The 20,122-nt window shown below is 41.5% G+C and overlaps 1 protein-coding gene across 1 annotated transcript in view; it reads left to right on the forward strand.

Annotated features, from left to right (window-relative positions):
• The window catches only part of TMEM135 (transmembrane protein 135), a 164,863-nt gene that overhangs the window by 21,851 nt on the left and 122,890 nt on the right, over positions 1-20,122 (forward strand). The window contains exon 4 of the mRNA XM_061343739.1: positions 14,566-14,599. Coding sequence (XP_061199723.1) covers positions 14,566-14,599 — 34 coding nt within the window. The remainder of the gene's footprint in view (positions 1-14,565; positions 14,600-20,122) is intronic.

Below are 20,122 nucleotides of genomic sequence, written 5' to 3' on the forward strand. Positions count from 1 at the left end.
GTTCTGTGAGGTTACCAGAGGACAGCTAGTCATTTTATGATTCAGTGATGTTTTGATAAGACTTAGTTCTTAGATAATGATCAAATGTAAATAGATAAGCATGGAGATGATGTGTTTCTAATGTTCTGTACCTTTAGTCCCTTACTCTGGTAGGAGTAACTCTGGATTTTCGCATTCTTACTAGCCAAGGAAGGATTTATAAATGACAGTTTGACATCTGTTCGCTGCGGAGCTGGTGCATGTTTGATGCTCTGAAAAGTGCGAAGAGGGCACAGAGTTAAATTTCAGCTGATTTTGACTGGATGTTATCTCGTACACTAGAGATTTTAATCCTTTTTAATGTTAGTCCTGCCATGTTATTTCTTTTTTGCTGTATTTATGGCTCTGGCAGAGGTGTTGAAAAATGAGAGGTGAAACAATATTGTAGGTGGTGCATGTTTTCACATGCACAAAAAATGTGCTTGCAAATAAGGAAAGTGCTGCCTTTTCCTGGGGAAATCTGCACAATTCATTACAATGTACATTTTTCTAATTCCTTTTGGTCATTTGATGGTGACTTCAACATTTTAATTACTCTTGATGTATGTATTGTCATAACTATGGCTCTATTATAATGAGTAAGCTTCTGACTGGTGCAATTGTACAAGTGTATACAGAAAAATATAATTTTCTTTACAGTTTCGCTTTTTATGTCTTCTAGTAAAGAAAACTGGTGCAATGCTTTTGTGACAGAATTTAGTTCTGTAGTGTTAGGCACTAAAAGGTGTGTTAATGTCTCTTCAAAGGTGGAAATATGACTCAATTACATTAATTTTTTAAAGCTTCCTTGGGAAAACATTTGATTATCCTTTGTATGGAGTTGTTTTACCAGTCCACTCCTTGTTTACTCACAGGTGTGGTTTCAAATTGTTGATGATAAGCAATTTTAGTTGTTTGTAGTTCTGAAAGATGAGTATTTTGGTTTCTGCTTGTAATTCAAAGTAACAGACTCCAGTCATTTTTCAGCAACTATTGACTGCTAACAACAGGGATTGAGCCTGTAGTAAAGGAGGAGCTGTGTGGCTTAGACTGGAAGACATGGTACCACCTTGTTCTAGAAGCACTGAGACAGAAGGAAAGGAAGTAACTGAATATACTTGTTAAATGGTTGTGAATGGAGCTGTTGAAATGGAATTTGAGGCTTGGCTGGGGCCTGCATGTTACTGGAAATCTGATTAGATTGGTGGTGCCTTCCTGATTTCTAATATGAGGAAGTCTGATAGCTCAGTGAAGAGCCCGTATTTAAGAGCTCTGTGATTTCCTTCAAGGAAAAGAAGCATAGAATCACAGACTGGTTTGGGTTGGAAGGGACCTTAAAGCTCATCTGGTTCCAACCCCCCTTCCACTAGACCAGGTTGCTCCAAGCCCTGTCCAGCCAGGCCTTGAGCACTGCTAGAAATGAAGCATCTATAACTTCCCTGGGCAATCTGAATGATGTTAAGTGTTTTGTAAATGTGCTGATGTTTTTAAACCATTTGTGTTTTGCTAGTAATTAAATGGCTAACTTCAGTTTGTTGGACTCTTGTTCAAGGTAGTAGTGTATTAGTGAGTTTTGAGAACTAGAAAGCTTTAAGAAGGGTCACAGTTATAGTGAAATTAATTGTCTTAGTGCCTGGCTAACTTATTTCTTCCTTTGTAAGTAATTAAGCCAAATAAAGTTTAACTCCAGCCACCTCCAAGTTATGTGGCAGCTCTGAAGGGACCCTTCTGGGATCGCCCCTGACCCCCTTAGGCAGCATTACTGTTTACATACTGGCTGTTAACATTATAGCGGCGCCTGTCTCGTCGCTACAGTCAAGACTGTGTCACCGATGGTCTTATAAAACTGGAGATTTAGGGGGTTTGTAATTTGGTTGTAAAATCCTGCTCTGGGCAACGATGGGCAACATGGTTTTAGTTGTAAGCGTTGAGTGTTTTCATCAAGAAAACCAATATACTGGATTCTCAAAAACATTTAAAGCATGTACATTTAGAAAGTGATCTCTATGTTATAGAGAACATCTATATTTTTAGTGTCTTGGAAGCAAAAGTATTGCTTAGGAAAGTGATGGAAACATTTGTGTAGGAGCAATGTGGAATTCTGAGACTGTATGTTTGCTCTCCTGATCAAACAGTTCCTGTCAGTGTTATTTGCTTGCCCTAAATGCCATTAGTCTAAATTTATTATAAGGAAGAATATGGCAGCATAGGAATGGTAAAGAGTGTACGCTGTAAATAAATACTGCCTTTTCATAGGCTTGTCCTTTCAAATACATATCTGTTGCTATATATTTCTGTATAGTACTATACTATATTTAGACTTGAGGTGACAATGGCCCTTCTCAAAATGCTTTACAGCTACCTGTTTTAATGTTGTATTTTAGGGGAACCTATAAATAACCAATATGGTGGTCAAAACAGCCACAGTGGTTGTGCAAGCTTCAGGCTTACCTGGTACAGGTAAAAGATTGGGTGAGGCAGCTACACTGAGGGATGAGCTTTTGCATCTTTGTGTTGTGGAAAACCCCACTCAAGTTTGGATCACTCATGTGAGTATTTTATGGTGTTATCTGGTAGAGCAGGAAAACAAGTTTTGGAGTTGTATTCCTCTGAAGTGATTATTACTGTGAAATATGGAGCCAAGCTGTAGAAGTTAATGGAATGTTTTTTGTTTCTAAACCAAAAGCTATTAAATCCATTGTACTTCAGCAACTGCCTTGGTGAGAGCCATTGTTTGAGAGGTCTGTGTTTCTGTAGTAACAGCATTTAAACATTTGAACATGTTTTGCTGCATGATTTGAGGGTTGCTTCTGTTGTAGTTACAGGATCATAGAATCTCAGACTGGTTGGGGTTGGAAGGGGACTTTGATCTCATCCAGTCCCAACCCCCTGTCAGGGACACCTTCCACTAGAGCAGGTTGCTCCTACAGTTAGCAGAGGGAGGGAAGTCACTGATCTTGGTAGGTTGCCTGGAAGGGCAGGAGTCAGGTCGGAAGATGCGGCTATTGTGGGAACGTTATGAGTGGATGGGCAGCTCTCGGGGGTGTTTTTCGTTGAGAGGAGCATTTCTTGCCGACGTTGGCTGTTTGTGGCAGCTCGTGCCCAGCACAGGGCTAGAGTGTTTCTAACCAATGGTTTGCAGTAATTTGTCTGAGAAATGGGTTTGCCTGCTTTATGTTTATGTTTGTCCTGACACAGTCAGCTTCCAGTCTGGAAAAGAACCCCAGTAGCTGGGTGTTCAACACTAGAAAGATTAATGATCTCTGCAGGGTATGTCCCTTTGTTGATATTTTCAGAGAGATTTCTGTTTTTCACTTACTGTTACAGCATTAAATGTTAATTGTAGAAAAAGTTCCAGTTAATATTAATGAAGTCAGTTTTTAAGAGCCACATTTCATAAGCACAGGAGCAGGCAACTCCAGTGTGTTCTAAGTCAAGCAAATGGGGCAGAGACCAGCTGGCTGAACAGAGAACTCTTCCTGGAGCTCAAGAGGAAAAAGAAGTTGTATGCTCTTTGGAAGCAAGGTTAGGCTTTTCAGGAGCACAGAGCTGTGGTTTGCATGTGCAGGGATAAGACGTGATGGGCTAAAAGCTCAATTAGAGTTGAAATTGGCCAGTGTTGTATCTGACAATGGGAAAGGGGTTTTAAGTGCATCAACAGCAAAACAAGATTTAAAGAAACAGTTGGACTCGTCTTAGTTACAAAGGGTGACTAAATAATTGTCTGAAGCTAGATTTCATCCACTTCAGATGGCAAAAATTTGGCAAGATGAATCCTATAGTTGTGAACAGAGCACACAGGATCCTTTGGGATCAGTGATCCCAGTCCGATGCATTTATTCCATGGTTATAAAAAGGAATCGAGTGTCTGAAAAACTGCATCCATGTCTGCAGAAGTGTTCAGCAACCAAGTTTCAGAGGTTTTCAGCTTGCAGCCTTCAAGTGTTGGAAACTTTTACTTGCTTGAGTGGCCCTTGGAAGTCTTGCACAGGGTGGAAGAGCAGGAGAGCAGCTATAGCTTTATAGTCAACAACCCATTTTCTGGGTTAACACAGGCAGACAGAGTAAGTACACTGGAATATCCCATGTAAAATATATACCTGTCATTCTGGAGATGCTGGAGAATGTCTTGCAGACATCTCTTAGTGCTGTTACAGTCAGAACTGAGCTGTTCTGTTCATGTGGGACTGTTTGGTAGCATTTGCTCAATGGTCTCCAGTTCCTGACCCTGAGGAGGATTTACCAGCTTAGGCACAGCACCAGCCAAGAGGTTACTTCATGAATAATAGTGATAAGCCATCCCAGGCAGCACCCATTAAGCTCTGTACTACGTCTGTCAGCTGACACGAGGCCAGCATGGATGGACAAAGGGCAGTGCTAAGGTCAGGCTGCAAGCTCTGACAGATCCCAGGTGACTCTGTAGCTAACTCTTCATGTGCTGCTCCATGAGGAATTGAGACTTGAGTATAATTGAAGCTTATTTTAATTTTTCTAAGGACCACTTTTGGCAAATCTTTTACTTTATGGGCTGAAAACTAAGTAAATGTGTTTTATTCATCTGAGTGGTGGTAGAATTTTGTGTTCCTCTTTTCATTATTAACCCCACGACCACCACCCTAGAAAACTTACAGTCCTGTTGAAATGCCTACAGCTAAAATGTTAAAATTCAGCCTGCTACTGAGCATTGGACTGTTCTGACGTGGATTCCAGTGGCACAGAGGATTAATTGCTCTGCTCTGTCTGCTCAGTGCTAGCATCCAGGAGACGCTCATTTGGACTTCCTTGGCTTGAGCAAACACTAAATACATCTTCTGTGTCTGAATGCTCGTGTGTAATGTGCAGCTCCCAGAGGGGGAATAATAAATACTCTGCTAGGATAGAATAAACTTCAGCTGCTGCCCAGGTGAGCTGGCTGCAGTGCTGGCTGCTGGAGCAGTGAGAAGTTTGACATTTACCTGGCGAGGTAACATCTCTGCTCACCATGGTGCGCTGCCTGAAAGACTTGGAGGGGATTTTTCTGCTATACATTCCTCAGGTATGCTTGAAGGATATTGTTTTTAGATAGTAGAGATGAGAGGAGCTTAAATCCTTGTTTCCACGTGGGCCACACCTATAAACCCTCTGTAAATGAATTGACTCTTTCCTGTAGTCTCATTGCTCCCGAGGAGTTAAGGTCTTCAGTAGCTCCTACTAACACAGGAAAAAGTGTGGAGGTGGGAGCCTAGAATGGGAATGATTTGCTATATTTAACCACAGGAAGGTTTTCTGTGGTGAAGATTAGAGCAGTGTACTGTGATTAAACATCTTGCTTCCCCTTCTTGCCCTCTCCCCTCCAGATCCCAGGACAGAAAATGGCATGTTCTAATTTCCTTTAGTAAGTCCTATGGTTTTCATAGTGTTTCTTGTAATCAGATGACTTCCCCTCCAGTTTGAACCTTTCTGATAAAGTAAGCATATTCCTCTAAAGGTGGTCTGTCTGAAAAGCAGGAACAACAGAGTACATGGTGTCAAATGCAAGCATAAAACAGGTCTCATGAACCTCCCATCATCATCCAGACTGCTCTGGCTTTAGTGAAAGACTGAAGCAGTATGGGCTTTCTGACAGTACAGCATCATTTTGTCTACTGGAGGGAATTTGTGTGTGCTCAGTATTGCTTCATCAATTACAAGGTTTTCTTCAGTGTCTCTTACTCCTTGTGAGCAATGGACTGAGGAACTAGCAAAAATGTTCTAACATCAACCATTGGCATTTTGGATCTCGGAGCCTAAAGTTAGAAAATAATAGGCTGAGACTGAACTTGGCAATAGCATCTTTCTGTCTTTGGTGGGTGAAATGTCACATCAATGTCTGTCTGTAGTATCTGGCACAGCTCTTCATCAAATACTGATGTGCTGCCAGAAATTGACTTCTCAGTTCCTAAAAGGGGCCTGAAAAAAAAAATGGGGAAAGACTTTTCTAGCAGGGCTTCTTGTGACAGGATGAGGGCCAATGGTTTTAAGCTAAAAGAGAGAGATTCAGACAGGATGTGAGGAAAAATTCATTACAATGAGGGTGGTAAAACACTGGCATGGATTGCCTAGAGAGGTGGTGGATATGCCATCCCTGGAGGCATTCAAGGCCAGGCTGGATGTGGTTCTGGGCAACCTAGATGTCCCTGCTCATTGCAGGGGGATTTGGCTAGATGACCTTTGAAGGTCCTTTCCAACCCAAACTGTGATACTGTGATTCTGGGAAAGGCCTCTCAGTCAAAACTTCTGGTATGGCTTTACCTGCATTTCTAGAGGAGGATCCATTGGCTTCTTGATACTGCTGTTCCTTGGGACCTCTTGTGTTCCAGGCCTTATAGGTAACAATGTTAATCCATCTTCTGCATGCCTAATTCAGAGTTCTGGTTGGATTTGAAGCCTGTTTTTAATATGATGTGATAGGCTGTTACTGGGCTCCTAAAGGGGAAAACATGCAGATGTCTCTGAGGCTGGCAAGTCTGACTCCATACCCTACTTGTGTTGGCATAGCTGCTCTGCTGTTTGTGAATATAAGGACATTTAGAAGTTGGTCACACCCTGTGAAAAGCAGAGTTGATTTGATTTGTCACATTAGCTTTTTTTTTGCATATTGCTTGAGGTATTTTAGAAGGAGTGTAAATCCATAACAAATGTAGTCATTAAACCACAATGGGGCTAAAGAGAAAATTAGCTCTAAACATGCAAACAAAACAATAGCTACTAGTTTGACACACAAGAACATTTGGCTGCTTAGGTCTTTTGAAATAGATGACTTTTTGAGTAGCTTATCAAAACCCTGTTATTGTGGAATGCATAGTCTCAAACTGGGCACAGAATATGACTTGGGGAGGTGGAGGCAGCTATTTCAGTGGGTTTCTTGGGAAGCCTCTGGAGCTGCTTCTTACCGAGTTACTGTGGGCTGGGTTTGGGGTGTACAGGTGGGGTATGGTGAATGGCTCTAAACCTGAGGGCTGGAGGGTAGAAGTAGAGGAGAATTAGTCAAATACTGGATGAATTTCCAGTGGCGTTGGGACAGTTGCAAGCTGTCTGCTGGAGTACTAGCATTATATGAGATTTCTTTTTTATCTCCTTCCTGTCCATCTCACTCCCAAAATATACTGAGTGTATGTCCAAGGCCAGAGAATATTGCATATCATAGAGTGGTTTGGGTTGGAAGGGACCTTAAAGTGCATCCAGTTCCAACCCCCTGCCACAGGCAGGGACCCCTTCCACTAGAGCAGGTTGCTCCAAGCCCCTGTGTCCAACCTGGCCTTGAACACTGCCAGGGATGGGGCAGCCACAGCTGGGGGCCTCACCTCTTTGCAGCTCTGGAATTTCTGTGCCCTGGCCTGTTCTTCGTCCTAGTTTTCATTAACATTTCCATCCATTATGTCCTCTTTTTGCTATGAAACAGCTGTGATTGCCAGCAAAATACGTAGAAGCAATGACCTGGTGCTGCTAAGGATCCCCAAAGCAGTTTTGCTCAAAAAGGGAGTATTTGCTGTTGTGCTCCATGCACTTAACCTTCCAGAATGCAGTCAAGCAGCACATGCTGTATCCCACCCGAGACGGTGCTCAGAAGAGAACAGTGTTTTCTTTTTGATTGACTGAGCCAGTTAAACCCAATTCTGTGTTACTATCAGCACTCCAAAGAAACTGTTATTTGGAGCCTTACTTGACAAGATCTAGTCCTTCTACACCAAGAATGTTAATAAACAATCACTGGAAATCCATCATTTCTTTTCCTGAGGTTTGATTAATTTGTTATTCTTCTGTTATCTACTAGTTAATCCTTCTATGAAACTAATGAGCTTTTTGGAATCTGATTTTTATCTCTCTATGGAATCTTGGGAGGTTAAATCACACTTTAATGAAGAGGTATTTTCCCCTCTGTAGGGCAGCCTTTGTTTTGAATCTGCCGTTGTAGACACCATAGAGAAACTGTGAGAGGAGGAAGAGGGAGGGAATGTTGAAGGAAACTCTATAAAATACAGTGTAAAGCAGTTAAAAAATTAAACTCTAGATGTTATCTTGTGTTGCACAAGCTGAGAACTCTGCAAGAATTATGAGTCCTAAATTGACTGGAATGTATTACTGCAGATATATTTTCTTTTTGGCCTCTCTCTGTTCCCTGTTTTCTCAGACCCTCTCTTTGGCCTGTGTTCAAATCACAGAACATGTTGAGTTTATTTTCTACCCTTTCAAGAACAGCAAATTCTGAGTATTTGCAAGAAACCATGTAGTGTGCTCAAAGCGAATATCCCTGATTTGCAGCTTCGAGCAACTCAGTTCCCCCAACCTGTGCAGTATCCATTGCCTACTTTAAACAAAGCCATGTTTTGAAATAGAAGATTCCTTTAAAAAACAGTGTGTTCCTTAAACTGTATATTTTTGACATGGGGTTATGTGCCTGAACACTATCTTCGTGTGAAAGACTTGGGACTGGTATTTACTAAGCCCCAAAAATACTCATTTTCTGTTTGGAGACTCACTGCTTCGCTCTGTTTTCCTGATTTTCGGCATTATTTGGGAAGCTTATCTGTTCCTGCTGATTTGAAGTGAACTTTTGCACCAGGATTTCACTGCTGGCCTCCAGCTGTCAATAGGAAATTGGTGGGTGTGAGAGATTAACGATACCCTAAATGTAATCTGTGATACTTATGTTATTACAGGGATGCTATCGCAGCGCCAGATCTATACTTGGTCACTGTGTGGTGTCAAGCTGCTGTAGAGCAGAGACACCCCCCCCCCCCCCCCCCCGTTCATTTTGACCCCTTTCTTTTAAGGGGAAACCTGTGATTTGTGTGTGTTATTTAATTCTGCAGGTTATAAAGTGGTATGTTTTACAGTGCATGGGGGGGGGGGGGAAGCTGGGAGGAGGAATTCTTCCTGTTTTTGCAGACCACAAATCCTGTCTGGGGAGCAATTACAAACTCCTATGTTGGCTTCTTAGTTTGTGTTCAGAAATCCAAGCCAGAGTTAACTCTTAGTTTTTAAAGGACAAATATACTCAAATGTTACTATGACGAGTCAATACAGCGTCAGTTATGTGCTCTTTTCATTTTGTATTCTACCCCATATATACTTTTGAATCCACTGATTCTTTTGTAAGTCATTCTATTAGTGACTTCTTAGATTTGTAGAGAATCCACAAAAGGATTATGGGCTAAAATAGGGTGATAACTGTCAGAACCTGCCTTCTCTTCTCCAGGCTGAAAAGCCCCAACTTTCTCAGCCTGTCTTCATGTCTTCAGCATGCTGCTTTATCCATCTTCAATTCCTCACACTAAACCATGCCTTGGGTAAGGTGGTTTAGTGTGAGGTGGCCCTGCCCATGGCAGGGGGGGTTGGAACTGGATGATCTTAAGGTCCTTTCCAACCCTAACTATTCTGGGATTTCTATGATTTCTACCACTAGCAGCTGCTGTATGCTGGGTTACAAGAGTTGTAGCAGGTATGGGGCCTGGGTGTGTGCTTTGCCCCTGTCTCAGTCCTCCAGCTCATACATAGAGCTCTTCTCAGTGAAGGACGTGCCTCTTGAGTCCATTTCTGTGGATTTTGTATGTAGCAGTATTCATCTTGCTGTAGTTATTTCCTGTTATTTCTGACTTGGTCACTTCCCCTTTAGTTTTGAGCAAGAAACAAAATGTGACCGTAGAAGCCACAAGACCGGTTAAAAAAATGCAGTTGGAATAGTTCAGATATGTTTAATTAATTGCAGTGAACGTTTAGATTTCAGGATGTCTGCTCGGAAAGGTTTGTGGTTTAAGTGCAGTAAAGCAATAGAGAAAACAATGCTTTAAACTTTGTAGCGCCAAAAAAAGCACTTGATGAGAAAACCGCAGGGACTGGAGCGCTGCTTGTTTGACATATCAGATGGACAGGCCCAGGCACAACATAGGAAAGGATGAAATATTCCAAAGGAAGAATGAATACTGGGAGAGAAACAGCTTAAAAAGACGTGCCTACCAGTCTTCTGTTGCTGCTTAGAGAAAGAGGAGGTGTTTGCTGCCTGTTGGAAATCTTTGAGTGCTGTTGGGGTTGCAATAATTAACTGGTGGTAAAATTGCCATGAGCATAAGTGTAGAATCATAGAAAGGCTTGGGTTGAAAAGAACCTTAACATCATCCAGTTCCAACCCCCTGCCAGGGGCTGGAATGCCTCACCTTAGGCCATGTCGCCCAAGGCTTTATCCAACCTGGCCTTGAACACTGGCAGGGATGGAGCGTTTCCCACTATGTTCAAAGGATTCATCCCACCGTCAGGCAAGTTAGGGCTTTTGTTGCCTTCTTTTTTTAGCTTAGCAACAGCTCTGTATTTAAGGAAAGCCATAAATATATTGAAGGAAAACCATAAATAAAGAGAACTGGCAGTGAGTTCCGTAGGAACAAAACATCTTGATTGCATTTTAAAAGTGGATATTTTGTATGGTATGCTATTGTATGGAGCAAAAATCTCATGTTAATGGTGAAGGTGAGGTTATTCTTTGAATTTTGTAATATGTCAAGCTAAGCAAGAAAACATTCTTTAGGAAACTGTTCTCCAAACAATGTGTTGGCATGCAGGTTTGGGCACTTGTCGTGGCTTCTGTTGGCACGAGGAGGATCTTTAACTCATGTGTAAGGGGATTTGGGCTTTAGCCTCAGTCAAATTTAAGTTTTCCAGAATGTGCAGGACTTACATGAACCTTGCTCACAGGCAGATGCATGCACAGTCTCACACTGGCATTTAGTGATTCCTTTGACTTTAAAATCATTGAATGGTTTGTGTTGGAAGGGACCTTAAGCTCATCCAGTTCTAACCCCTGACACAGGCAGGGACACCTTCCACTATATCAGGTTGCTCCAAGCCCCATCCAACCTGGCCTTGAGCACTGCCAGCGATAGGGCAGCCACAGCTTCTCTGGGCAAATTACTGTTGATTAAACAAAGAATATGAACTTCTAAATATTTTTATTTCCTGTGTTTTCATTTTAAGAACTTGAAGATGAGTTCTGAAAAACTGGGTCAGTTTTGGTAAAGAGTCATGAGCAATTAAAATCATAGGGAACACTGTGGAAAATGAAGGAGCTCAGTTTTTGTTTGAGAAGTGGTATGTGGGTGACTTTGGACTCTGTAGTTTTGCAGTGGAGGTAAAGATGTAACTGGCTTCAGTGACCAGACAGATCCTTGTCTAAAGGAGGGTACAAATTGCAAGGATAGGCAGCCTTAGAATAACCTATCCATGGTTTTGTGGACTTCACTGGAAATGAAGACAAATTTGGTCTTTCTAATAAAGTGGGTAATTCACTAAAGAAAATGCTTGTGGTTTTTATTAGTTACAAAGCCAGCTTATTTATCACTTCTGCTGTTATGATGTGTGGGAAAAAATTATATATGATAATTTGAAGTTGCTTTTTTCCATAGAATGTTAGCCTTGGGAAGTCAGCTAGTGCAGCTTCCTTCTCGGAGCAGAACCAGCACTGTGTTCAGACCAACTTCCTTAGGGATTTGTCTGCTCAGCCTTGCAAACCCGTGAGGACAGAGGTCTGACAGCCCCTTGGGGTCCCTGTTCAGTGTTTGACTGTCTCCATGCAGAAAACACTGTTTCCTCAGGTCAAATCAAGACCTCCCAGCCGTGCTCATGGTACTCCCCACTGGCTGATCAATGCCTGTGTTATACTGGGGACAAAACAAGGGTGCAGCACTCTGGTATAGTGAGTGCCAAGTAAAGGGCATTAATCATTTCCCTTGACCTCCTACCTACACTTCTGGTACTAAAGCCCAGTGCACTGTTAGGCTTCCTTGCTATTTTTATCCTATAGCTTTTGATATTTTTAGCAGTTATTTTAGACTCTTTCCTCTGGGCTGTACAATCACAAAAATATGTGGCTCTCTGTTGAGGTTTATAGGCCATAGTTGAAGAGCTGTTGCTGTTAGTTTGGTCTGAACTTCACGTTGTTTGAAAAGTGTATTTTATCAAGTGAAACTTTTCTTTGCAAAGGGTATAAATGAAAAAGAGAATTATCTGTTTAACATCTGTTCAGCATCTTTGTTGGTGACAAGGACGGTGGGACTGATGCACTCTCGAAGTTGACAGTAAGCTGCGTGGTTCAGTTGATACACTGGAGGGAAGGGATGGGATCCAGAGGGACATGGACTTGCTTGAGAGGTGGCCAATGCAAAACTCATGAAGTTCAGCAAGGCCAAGTGCAAAGTCTTGCTCCTGGGTCCAGGCAATCCCAAACACATGTACAGGCTAGGCAGAGACTGGGTTGAGAGCAGACTTGGAGAAAGACTTGGCTGTGTCCACTGGTGAGAAGCTCAACATGAAAGTGTAAATTGGGGTAACAAAGGAGAAACAAAATGAAAAGTATACTGAATGCTACAGCTCTTCGTTACTTGGATTGAAGGGTAATTAAATTGTGATTGCTTTTGTGCAATCCCCCTTTTGAGGTAAAAGATACCAATTTTCTTAAGACTTCTTCAGACTGTCGCTGATGTAGCTGATGTCGGTGCTCCTGATTGATGTGCCACACTGGGTCATAGACTTTGGGGGTGAAATGTTAGCCATGTATTAGCATCTTTGAACCTCCCCAAAACAGGTGGTCAGACATGGCTGACTAATTATTTTTTATGTTTAATTATTTCCTGCTCTTCTGTTACCATTTCCCAATTACATTCTTCTCTTACTTACCAACTGCAGTGTTAATAGAGGCCTTGGGTTGTACCAGCAGCCCTTTGCTTGGCCTGACTCCATCTTTCTGTCCTGTTTTCCATCAGCTGTCATTGCTGCAAAAAGTGCAAGGTTTTCTGAACTTCCACCTACTTTTAGCAGTTGAGTTCAGGGTTGGGTTAGGCATCACATTGCATTTGCACAGGGCATGGGGCTGTTTGTTTCGAGAGCAGTCACAGAACGGGCTTGGAGGAAGAAACCTTTCTGCTTGCAGTTAGCCAGGGCTGCTTGCAGCAGTTGATGGAGCTGTGCTTGCTGCAGGCACTTGCACATGATGTCATCCATCAACCTGCTGTATTTTCAGCTCAGGAAGTGACTTTGTGCACCAATTCGTTGTCTGCACGTTTTTCCTCCTCCTGAGCTCTGACTTCTCGGCATCGCTCTCGGTGCAGCTGCACTGCAGCCGCTGATTTCTTTCCTTCCTCTGCTCTAGTCCCTTTTCCTTTCTTTGTCTTTGGGGTTGGCGGGTTGCATTTTACACTTAGCCAGAAGGGACCACAATAGAAGTTATTTAGCTCCAGTTATTAGTTTTTTTAGTACTCAAAATGCATTTCATTGGGAGGCTGGAAGAACCTGTGTGTCCCCCCCTTGCCTGCCTGACATAGAGACTGCAGGAGAGAAGCCACTGAGTAAATGATGTGCACAAACAACAGTCATGATGTTTGGTGCACACTGTGTATAATACAACTGTGAATGCACAGGCTGTACTCCTAAAGCTGCTGCTGAAATGAGGACAGTCACTCAGTAGCCGGTTGCTTGTCATAGGGCAATGTATTACTGCAGAACTTACTGAAGTTCTGATGTTCTCAGGATTACTCAAAGTGTGTTTTATTACCAGGTTAGCTTGCATGGGTAAATTTGTGTTTCCAAACAGCTGAGTGTTTTGGTATTTAACCTAAATTTTTCATACTATTGCAGGGTAAAAAAAAAAACAAAACAGCAAACAAACAAAAAAACCCAGAACTAATCCAAGAAAGATGAAGTATCTGACTTTTTTCCCTGTGAGACTTTTTCCTGATACGTGTCATGTTGTTTTCCTTGCTCCTTCAACTGAAGTGCTAGCAATATATGTTAACATATTGTTCTCTTAAGCACTCTATGAATGCTTGAAAACTTCAAATGTCACAATGAAGTGGAATGTCCAAGCCTGGTTTGACCTTCCGTTACTCATGTGGTAGCAATATAAAAATGTCCTCAGTGATGTGAGGACAAATGAGTTCAGGTTTATAAACTCAGTTCCATATTGAGAAACTTAAATGGTTCAACATGTGGTGCTTTTTGTGTATAACAGCTGTGGGGACAGTGATAGAAATCCTAAATACTACAAGTCTGACCATAAACTCCAGAACAGCACCGGTCCAGTGGGAAATACTGGAACTCGGGTTTTCCAACCTTTGCTGAAGCACCTGGAGTTTCATAGCACTGATCACAAGCCAACAGCTTACACACAGCATTTTACTATAAATTCACAATTATACTTTGGCTTTGGCCACACTATGCTTATGCTACCATATGTGCTGTGTAGTTCAAGGCACCTTGTCCCTTCATGCTGGCTTCAGGGCTCCTGTGTACGAGCAGGTTGCTATATATAACCGGGTTTGTGTAATTCATCACCACTTTGGCTACTGTGCTTGTCAAGTTGCTATTTTTGCTGTACTTATTTTTTGCTATACTTATTTTTCTATATGGTGGTAATTATTCATCCTTCATCAATAATCTGCTTTTTAAGCTCTCTTCTTTAATAAAACATTCAGAAATCTTAAAGTGTTTTTCTTTAGTATGCAAACAGTTTAATTCACTCACTAATTCTCTCATTTGTATTTATAGGAGAGGTCTCCTCACAATCTACATGGCCAATCAAGTAAGTAGTCCTTTATTTCAAGAATAAAGATATGTAAGATCCATTGAAAATGTGTGTTGTTTAAAATTGATGCTGAGATCCATTTCATTTATAATCTTTCGTACTGGGTTCAGGTTTATTTCTTACTAAGTAACTAAAATGATCTTAAGAGCAAATTGTGACTAAGGGGCTTTTGGCTATTGTATATGCAAATGTTTTTACTACATGGTTGTATCAATTTAAGTTGTGTGTCATATTGCTTGCAATCTCATTCAAATAAGTATCAGTAGTAAATTTAGCTAAATGCTGCTTTATGCGTTAACTTCTTCTAAGTATATAATACTTATGTAATTTGATCATACTCCTTTAGGAAGTATTTTACTATGCCAGAAGAGTTATCTGACATTTTTGTATAGTTTGAATTGCATAAAGAGTCGCAGAAACTACAGAAAAGAAAACTGAAGAGCTGTGCTCTGGACTACTGGGACTATTTGCTGTGGCCTCAGGAGAACTGGGCAAGAGCAGAACTGATGAAGAGGATAGTGACTAGAAGAGATGGAACCAAGAAAATGTATTGTAGGGTGATAAACATGATACCTTCTCTTCCATCCTTGTACAGTCATTGTTGATGGTGGTTGTAATTCTAAAGATTTAGGGAGGGAGCATTTGCTTTTGGCAGGAGGTGACATCGTGTGTTTGTTGGCAGGTAAATACCCTCGAAACTCTCCATATGCATTTGCCAAATGGGTTACACAGTTCTCTCTCAAATTCTGGTGTTTAATAAATGCTTTGAGGCACAAATGGTTTCTTGGGTTATTCTGTATCGATAGATTGCCTCCCATTACAGACTGACTCCTGAGTGGAGCTTACAGACTCCAAAAGGGAAGAAATCAGTTTTTACTACAATGTTTCTATTGTCAAGTACTATTTGAATTTTTATAGCTGCTTGACTTGGATGGCTCATACCCCATCCTCTAGGATTCCTTTTCTTTATAAAGTTTTTTGACTTAATTTCAAGAAATGACAGATCATTTTCTTGAAATGTAGTAAGTGAGATGTTCACACTCCCTGTAACTCATGGGAGCAAGGTCTGATTCCTGCCAGGAAATCTGAAGCTTGAAAATCCAAGAATCACAGACTGGTTGGGTTAGAAGGGACCGTAAAGCTGAACCAGTCCCAATCCCCTGCCATGGGCAGGGACACTTTCCGTTAGAGCAGGTTGCTCCAAGCCCCATCTAACCTGGCTTTGAACATCGCCAGGGATGGGGCAGCCACAGCTTCTATGGGCACCCTGTGCCAGCGCCTCAGCATCCTCACAGGGAAGAATTTCTTTCTAATAAAAGGTTGAAGTTTTCCTTGAATTCAGAAGAGCAGCTGTGTAGAAACTCCTTGTTCAGGAAACAGGTTATAAGGATGGTGATAATCAGCTGGAGATGCCATCATTCACTTCTAATGGACTTCTCAAGAGGAGAGTGAACCTTGGGTTGGATGATCCTTGGAGGTCCCTTCCATCCTGGCATTCTATGTTACGATTCTAAGAAGTGAATGCAATGAAATAACAGCACCTCTGAGTATCCCAGTTCTGAGAACGCTGTCATTGCTTTCACAGCCCTTAAGCTATGATGCCACACAGTTTATGGGATGTTGGATGGTGTTATGCTGGATGCAGTTTCATTTGATGGACACCATTCGATGCAATGGATGTTCTTCTCTTCAGCAGAATGACTTAGTTTAGTCACAGATCTCTGTGGTGAACTCAGGGCTACCAGGGTTTACTTTGTACACTGCCCTTGATCATGAGATGTTTACCTTGTTAGCAAGCTGTGTAATCATGGTAAATGTTTCCCTATTTGTGTAGCTTGTCTTTGGCATAGAACTTTATATGCTTTGATAAGATTCACATAGAAATTTACTAAGCCTGTAAACCCTGTATTTCTGTCATCATTATATTGTGGCATGCCCCATTCTGAGAGCTGGCAAATTGGAATCATTAGGTTGTGAAATTACACTGCATTTCTTGTATTGTGTAGAACTCGTGTCAGGACCTATTAAGATACTCATCGAGCTAAATGTATTCCTTTGGTTTTGCTTCATGTTTTCCTAAATCTTTTGTGGCCTGAGCAATAAAAATTGAGGCTTTTTGTGTGACTCTTCATGTGTGCCTTTGCCCAGTTAGACCGGATGTGATTGTGATTAGGTTTATTGGCTGTTACAAGGAATTATGATTGCTGCTGCAGTGAATCTTTAGGGCTTTTAAATCACGAAGTTGTATTTCTCTTGTCCTGTTGGTACTGGGTGACAATTCATCCTCAGAGCTGAGTTTACTTAGTAGGAAGGGGAAAGGTGTGTTAAAGTCTTTATGCACAGTTGCTGTTTTCTCAGCTCTGAGTGAAACAGCGAGTCTAAGGACCCATGTTATAAAGTTAACATTTTGATTGTTCTTTAATCTGAAGCTGTTAGAAACAAGTGAGTAAGTCTCCTGGCTAGTTTTAAGTAAGTCTGTGATAATAGGTTTATGTGAACCTGAACTCCCCAGTTGTGTTTCTTTACCTCTTACACAATAAAATGACAGGTTAAAAATAAGCTGTTTGGTCATATATGCTCTATGGAAACACCAACTAAAAATGCTTTCTTAGACTAACTTTTCTGCTAAGTTGAAGCTGTACAGCAGTGCATTCAGGGCTTGGATTTTCGTATCTTTTAAAATATGAGACTAGAAATAAGGGTAGGAGTGAAGGATCTGTAGTCTTGTAGTTTCAGTTTTGATATGCAGAGCCTAAAATCAACTTCTGAGCTTCTCACTGGAAGTCAGTCAAAGTTTTCCAAAGGAAATTAATATGCTTGAGCCTTAACCTTGTTGAATGTGTGGCTTTGGAAGTGTTTAAGTAGTTACAGTGTGAGACCTGATGCTTCCATAAGAGCCCATAACAGAGGAGCAGTGTGGTCATTACTGTGGGCCACACAGAAGCATGGAGCCTTTCAAGTTCTATTTTGGATTACATATGTTAAAGTCAAGAAATTTCTAGCACGGTAAGAGATGCATTAGTAGTGAACATATAAGATGATCCTTCATGGATAATGTGAGATCAAAAGGAACCCCAAGATTCCAACGAAAGGTGGAAAATGAAATGTAATCTCTGCAGTTATTTTTATCTGGAAAAGTAGATGATATCAATGACTGTCCATGAGTAAGAGCTCTTATATTTCCAGACAGTTAAGGCATACTTGATTGTGAACAGCTCAACAGTTGAATTGTTGCTTTTAAGTTGAAGAAACAGTGTTTTTGGATTGGGGTGGGTTTTTTGTGTTCAATATGCAAGGTAGGAAGAGAGAGTAGGACCCATTTCATATAAAACTTGAGAAGTAAAAGTTTAGAATTGCTATGTTGCCATTGAAATGCAGCACCAAAGAAGCATGTGCTGAATTACAACATGTGGTTTTTGCCTTTATCAGAAAAATATGGAAGTTTCTTTATGTGCTACATTTCAGATTTAAACTGTGCATCACTATCTCAAAGGCTTTCTTTGTTTTGTGCTATGGCTTACAATGTATGGTATTTATAAAACTGGAAATGCTTAAGCATTAAGGTAAGGCAGCTGGATGCAAAAGGCAGAGCAATGCTGTTGAGGACTGGTTCTTGAGTGTGATGGGAGGAAGAGGTATAGGAATAATGCTTAGAGGAAATCTGGAGAGGGACTTTTTGCAAGGGTAAAAGGATATAGGGTAGGACAAAGGGGAATGGCTTGAAACTGAAAGGAGAGGTTTAGATTAGACACTAGGAGTGAATTCTTCCCTGTAAGGGTGGGGAGGCCCTGGCACAGATTGCCCAGAGAAGCTGTGGCTGCCTCATCCTTGGCAATGTTCAAGGCCAGGCTGGGTGCAGGGTCTTTGAGCAAACCATGAACTGAAAATAGGATGTTAGAAGTGAATGCAAACTACAGGTTTTGTTTCTTAGGGTACTGCAAAACAGTGACTGACTTTCTTCATTTTAATGCCGACAGTTTCTTTGATATAAGGATTTCAATAAATCCCAAGTAATCCATCATCTACTTTGGTCATGGTGCTTGCCAACGGACTGCTATGCCAGCCTTTCTTCTTAACCCAGTGGCAAAATTCCTGTAGCTACACTTTCCTCACGCTGCTCCTAACACCCTTCTGTTTCCAGTTCACAGCTCTTTTGGAAAACCTCTGCTGCACAGATTGAAGGTTTTCCACACCCCAGACCTGTGTTTGCGGCTCCCTTCCACATGAGAGGATTGTGGTTCACACAAATCAGTTTGACTTCAAGTTGCTGTTCAAACTACAGACTAACTCCAGTAAAGTTCCAACAGTAATTGTTCTGGTTGGAGACATGTTCTTTGAGTCTTCGTGTGCCCAATACACAACCTACATTGCACACAGGCTAGAACTCAGAGAGAAAAACTACAGATTTTTGCCTGTTAGTAAGACTTGCTTAAGAAATCAGTGAGAGGCCTTACTCCAAAAGTTACCAAACAGAAATATCTTCAACCTCTGGGACATTCAGACTCAGAAGGCCCAGATGGATAGGGCTTTGAGCAACCTGCTCTGGTGCAAGGTGTTCGTGCCTGTGGCAGGGGACTGGAACTAGGGGAGCTTTGAGATCCTTTCCGACCCAAACCAGTCTGTGAATCTGGACAGCCATAGGGGCAGCATCAGGGAGCGGAAAGGTATAGGTATGAAAAATAAGACAGAAAAGATTGAAAGAAGAGGAGGCTGAAAAGTACAATTTGGAGATGAGGAATGGGTATTTACTGTGGCAATAGTCATGAAGGGACTGGAGCTAAGCTGTTGTAATGGAAATTGTTTTGTGGGAGTGTTCCAGCTATAACAAGTGGAAAAAAGATGAGAAAATGTAGAATCTGTTCTAGTTAAAGTAGTGAGCAGATGATAAAGAAAATTACGGGGTTGTGGGCAAAGGAAAGGAGGAATTTTGTTGTCTTTATTATGAAGAGAAATCTAGCAAGAGTCCAGACAGGCAGAGGGGAGGGATTATTGAAGTCCTGGATATGGGGGTTGCAGAAATGGTGTCAGCAATTGCACCTGGATAAAGTTTGTACAGAATTATGGAGGTTGTGTTTAATTTGTCGTTGTGCTGATATTGTCTGCCATTTATGAAGAATTGTCTGTAAGTACTGCTATGCAGAGGCAAAGATACTGTTATAATGTAAGGAATACACAGCCATGCTTGTCATCAGTGGTATGAAAGCAAAGGAGGGGAGGAAGCGTACATCTTCCCAGAGATGCGCAATGCAGATACCATATGTTAAAGACCAGTGACAATAAAGAGAAGTGCTGAGAGGACAGTGATGAGTGCAGTATGGACAGACTGTCAGGATGTTGTGCATCCAGTTTTTGGGAACCCCCTGGGAGCTGCTGTGTTCACTCTAACAGCTTGCTCTGAAGCTGAGAGCCTGCTCCCCTCATCGCTGTTCATTTCAGCGCTATCAGCTCCTTCCCTTCCCTACAGCTGCTATTGCAGGAATACTTCTTTCTTTTGTATTTCAAGTCTAGTTAACAAATAAA

This window comes from Neopsephotus bourkii, unplaced genomic scaffold, assembly GCF_033783945.1.
Source record: "Neopsephotus bourkii isolate Nb327-2 ecotype Australia unplaced genomic scaffold, CSIRO-AGI_Nbou_v1 NB_1825, whole genome shotgun sequence".
Classification (NCBI taxonomy): Eukaryota; Metazoa; Chordata; class Aves; order Psittaciformes; family Psittacidae; genus Neopsephotus; species Neopsephotus bourkii.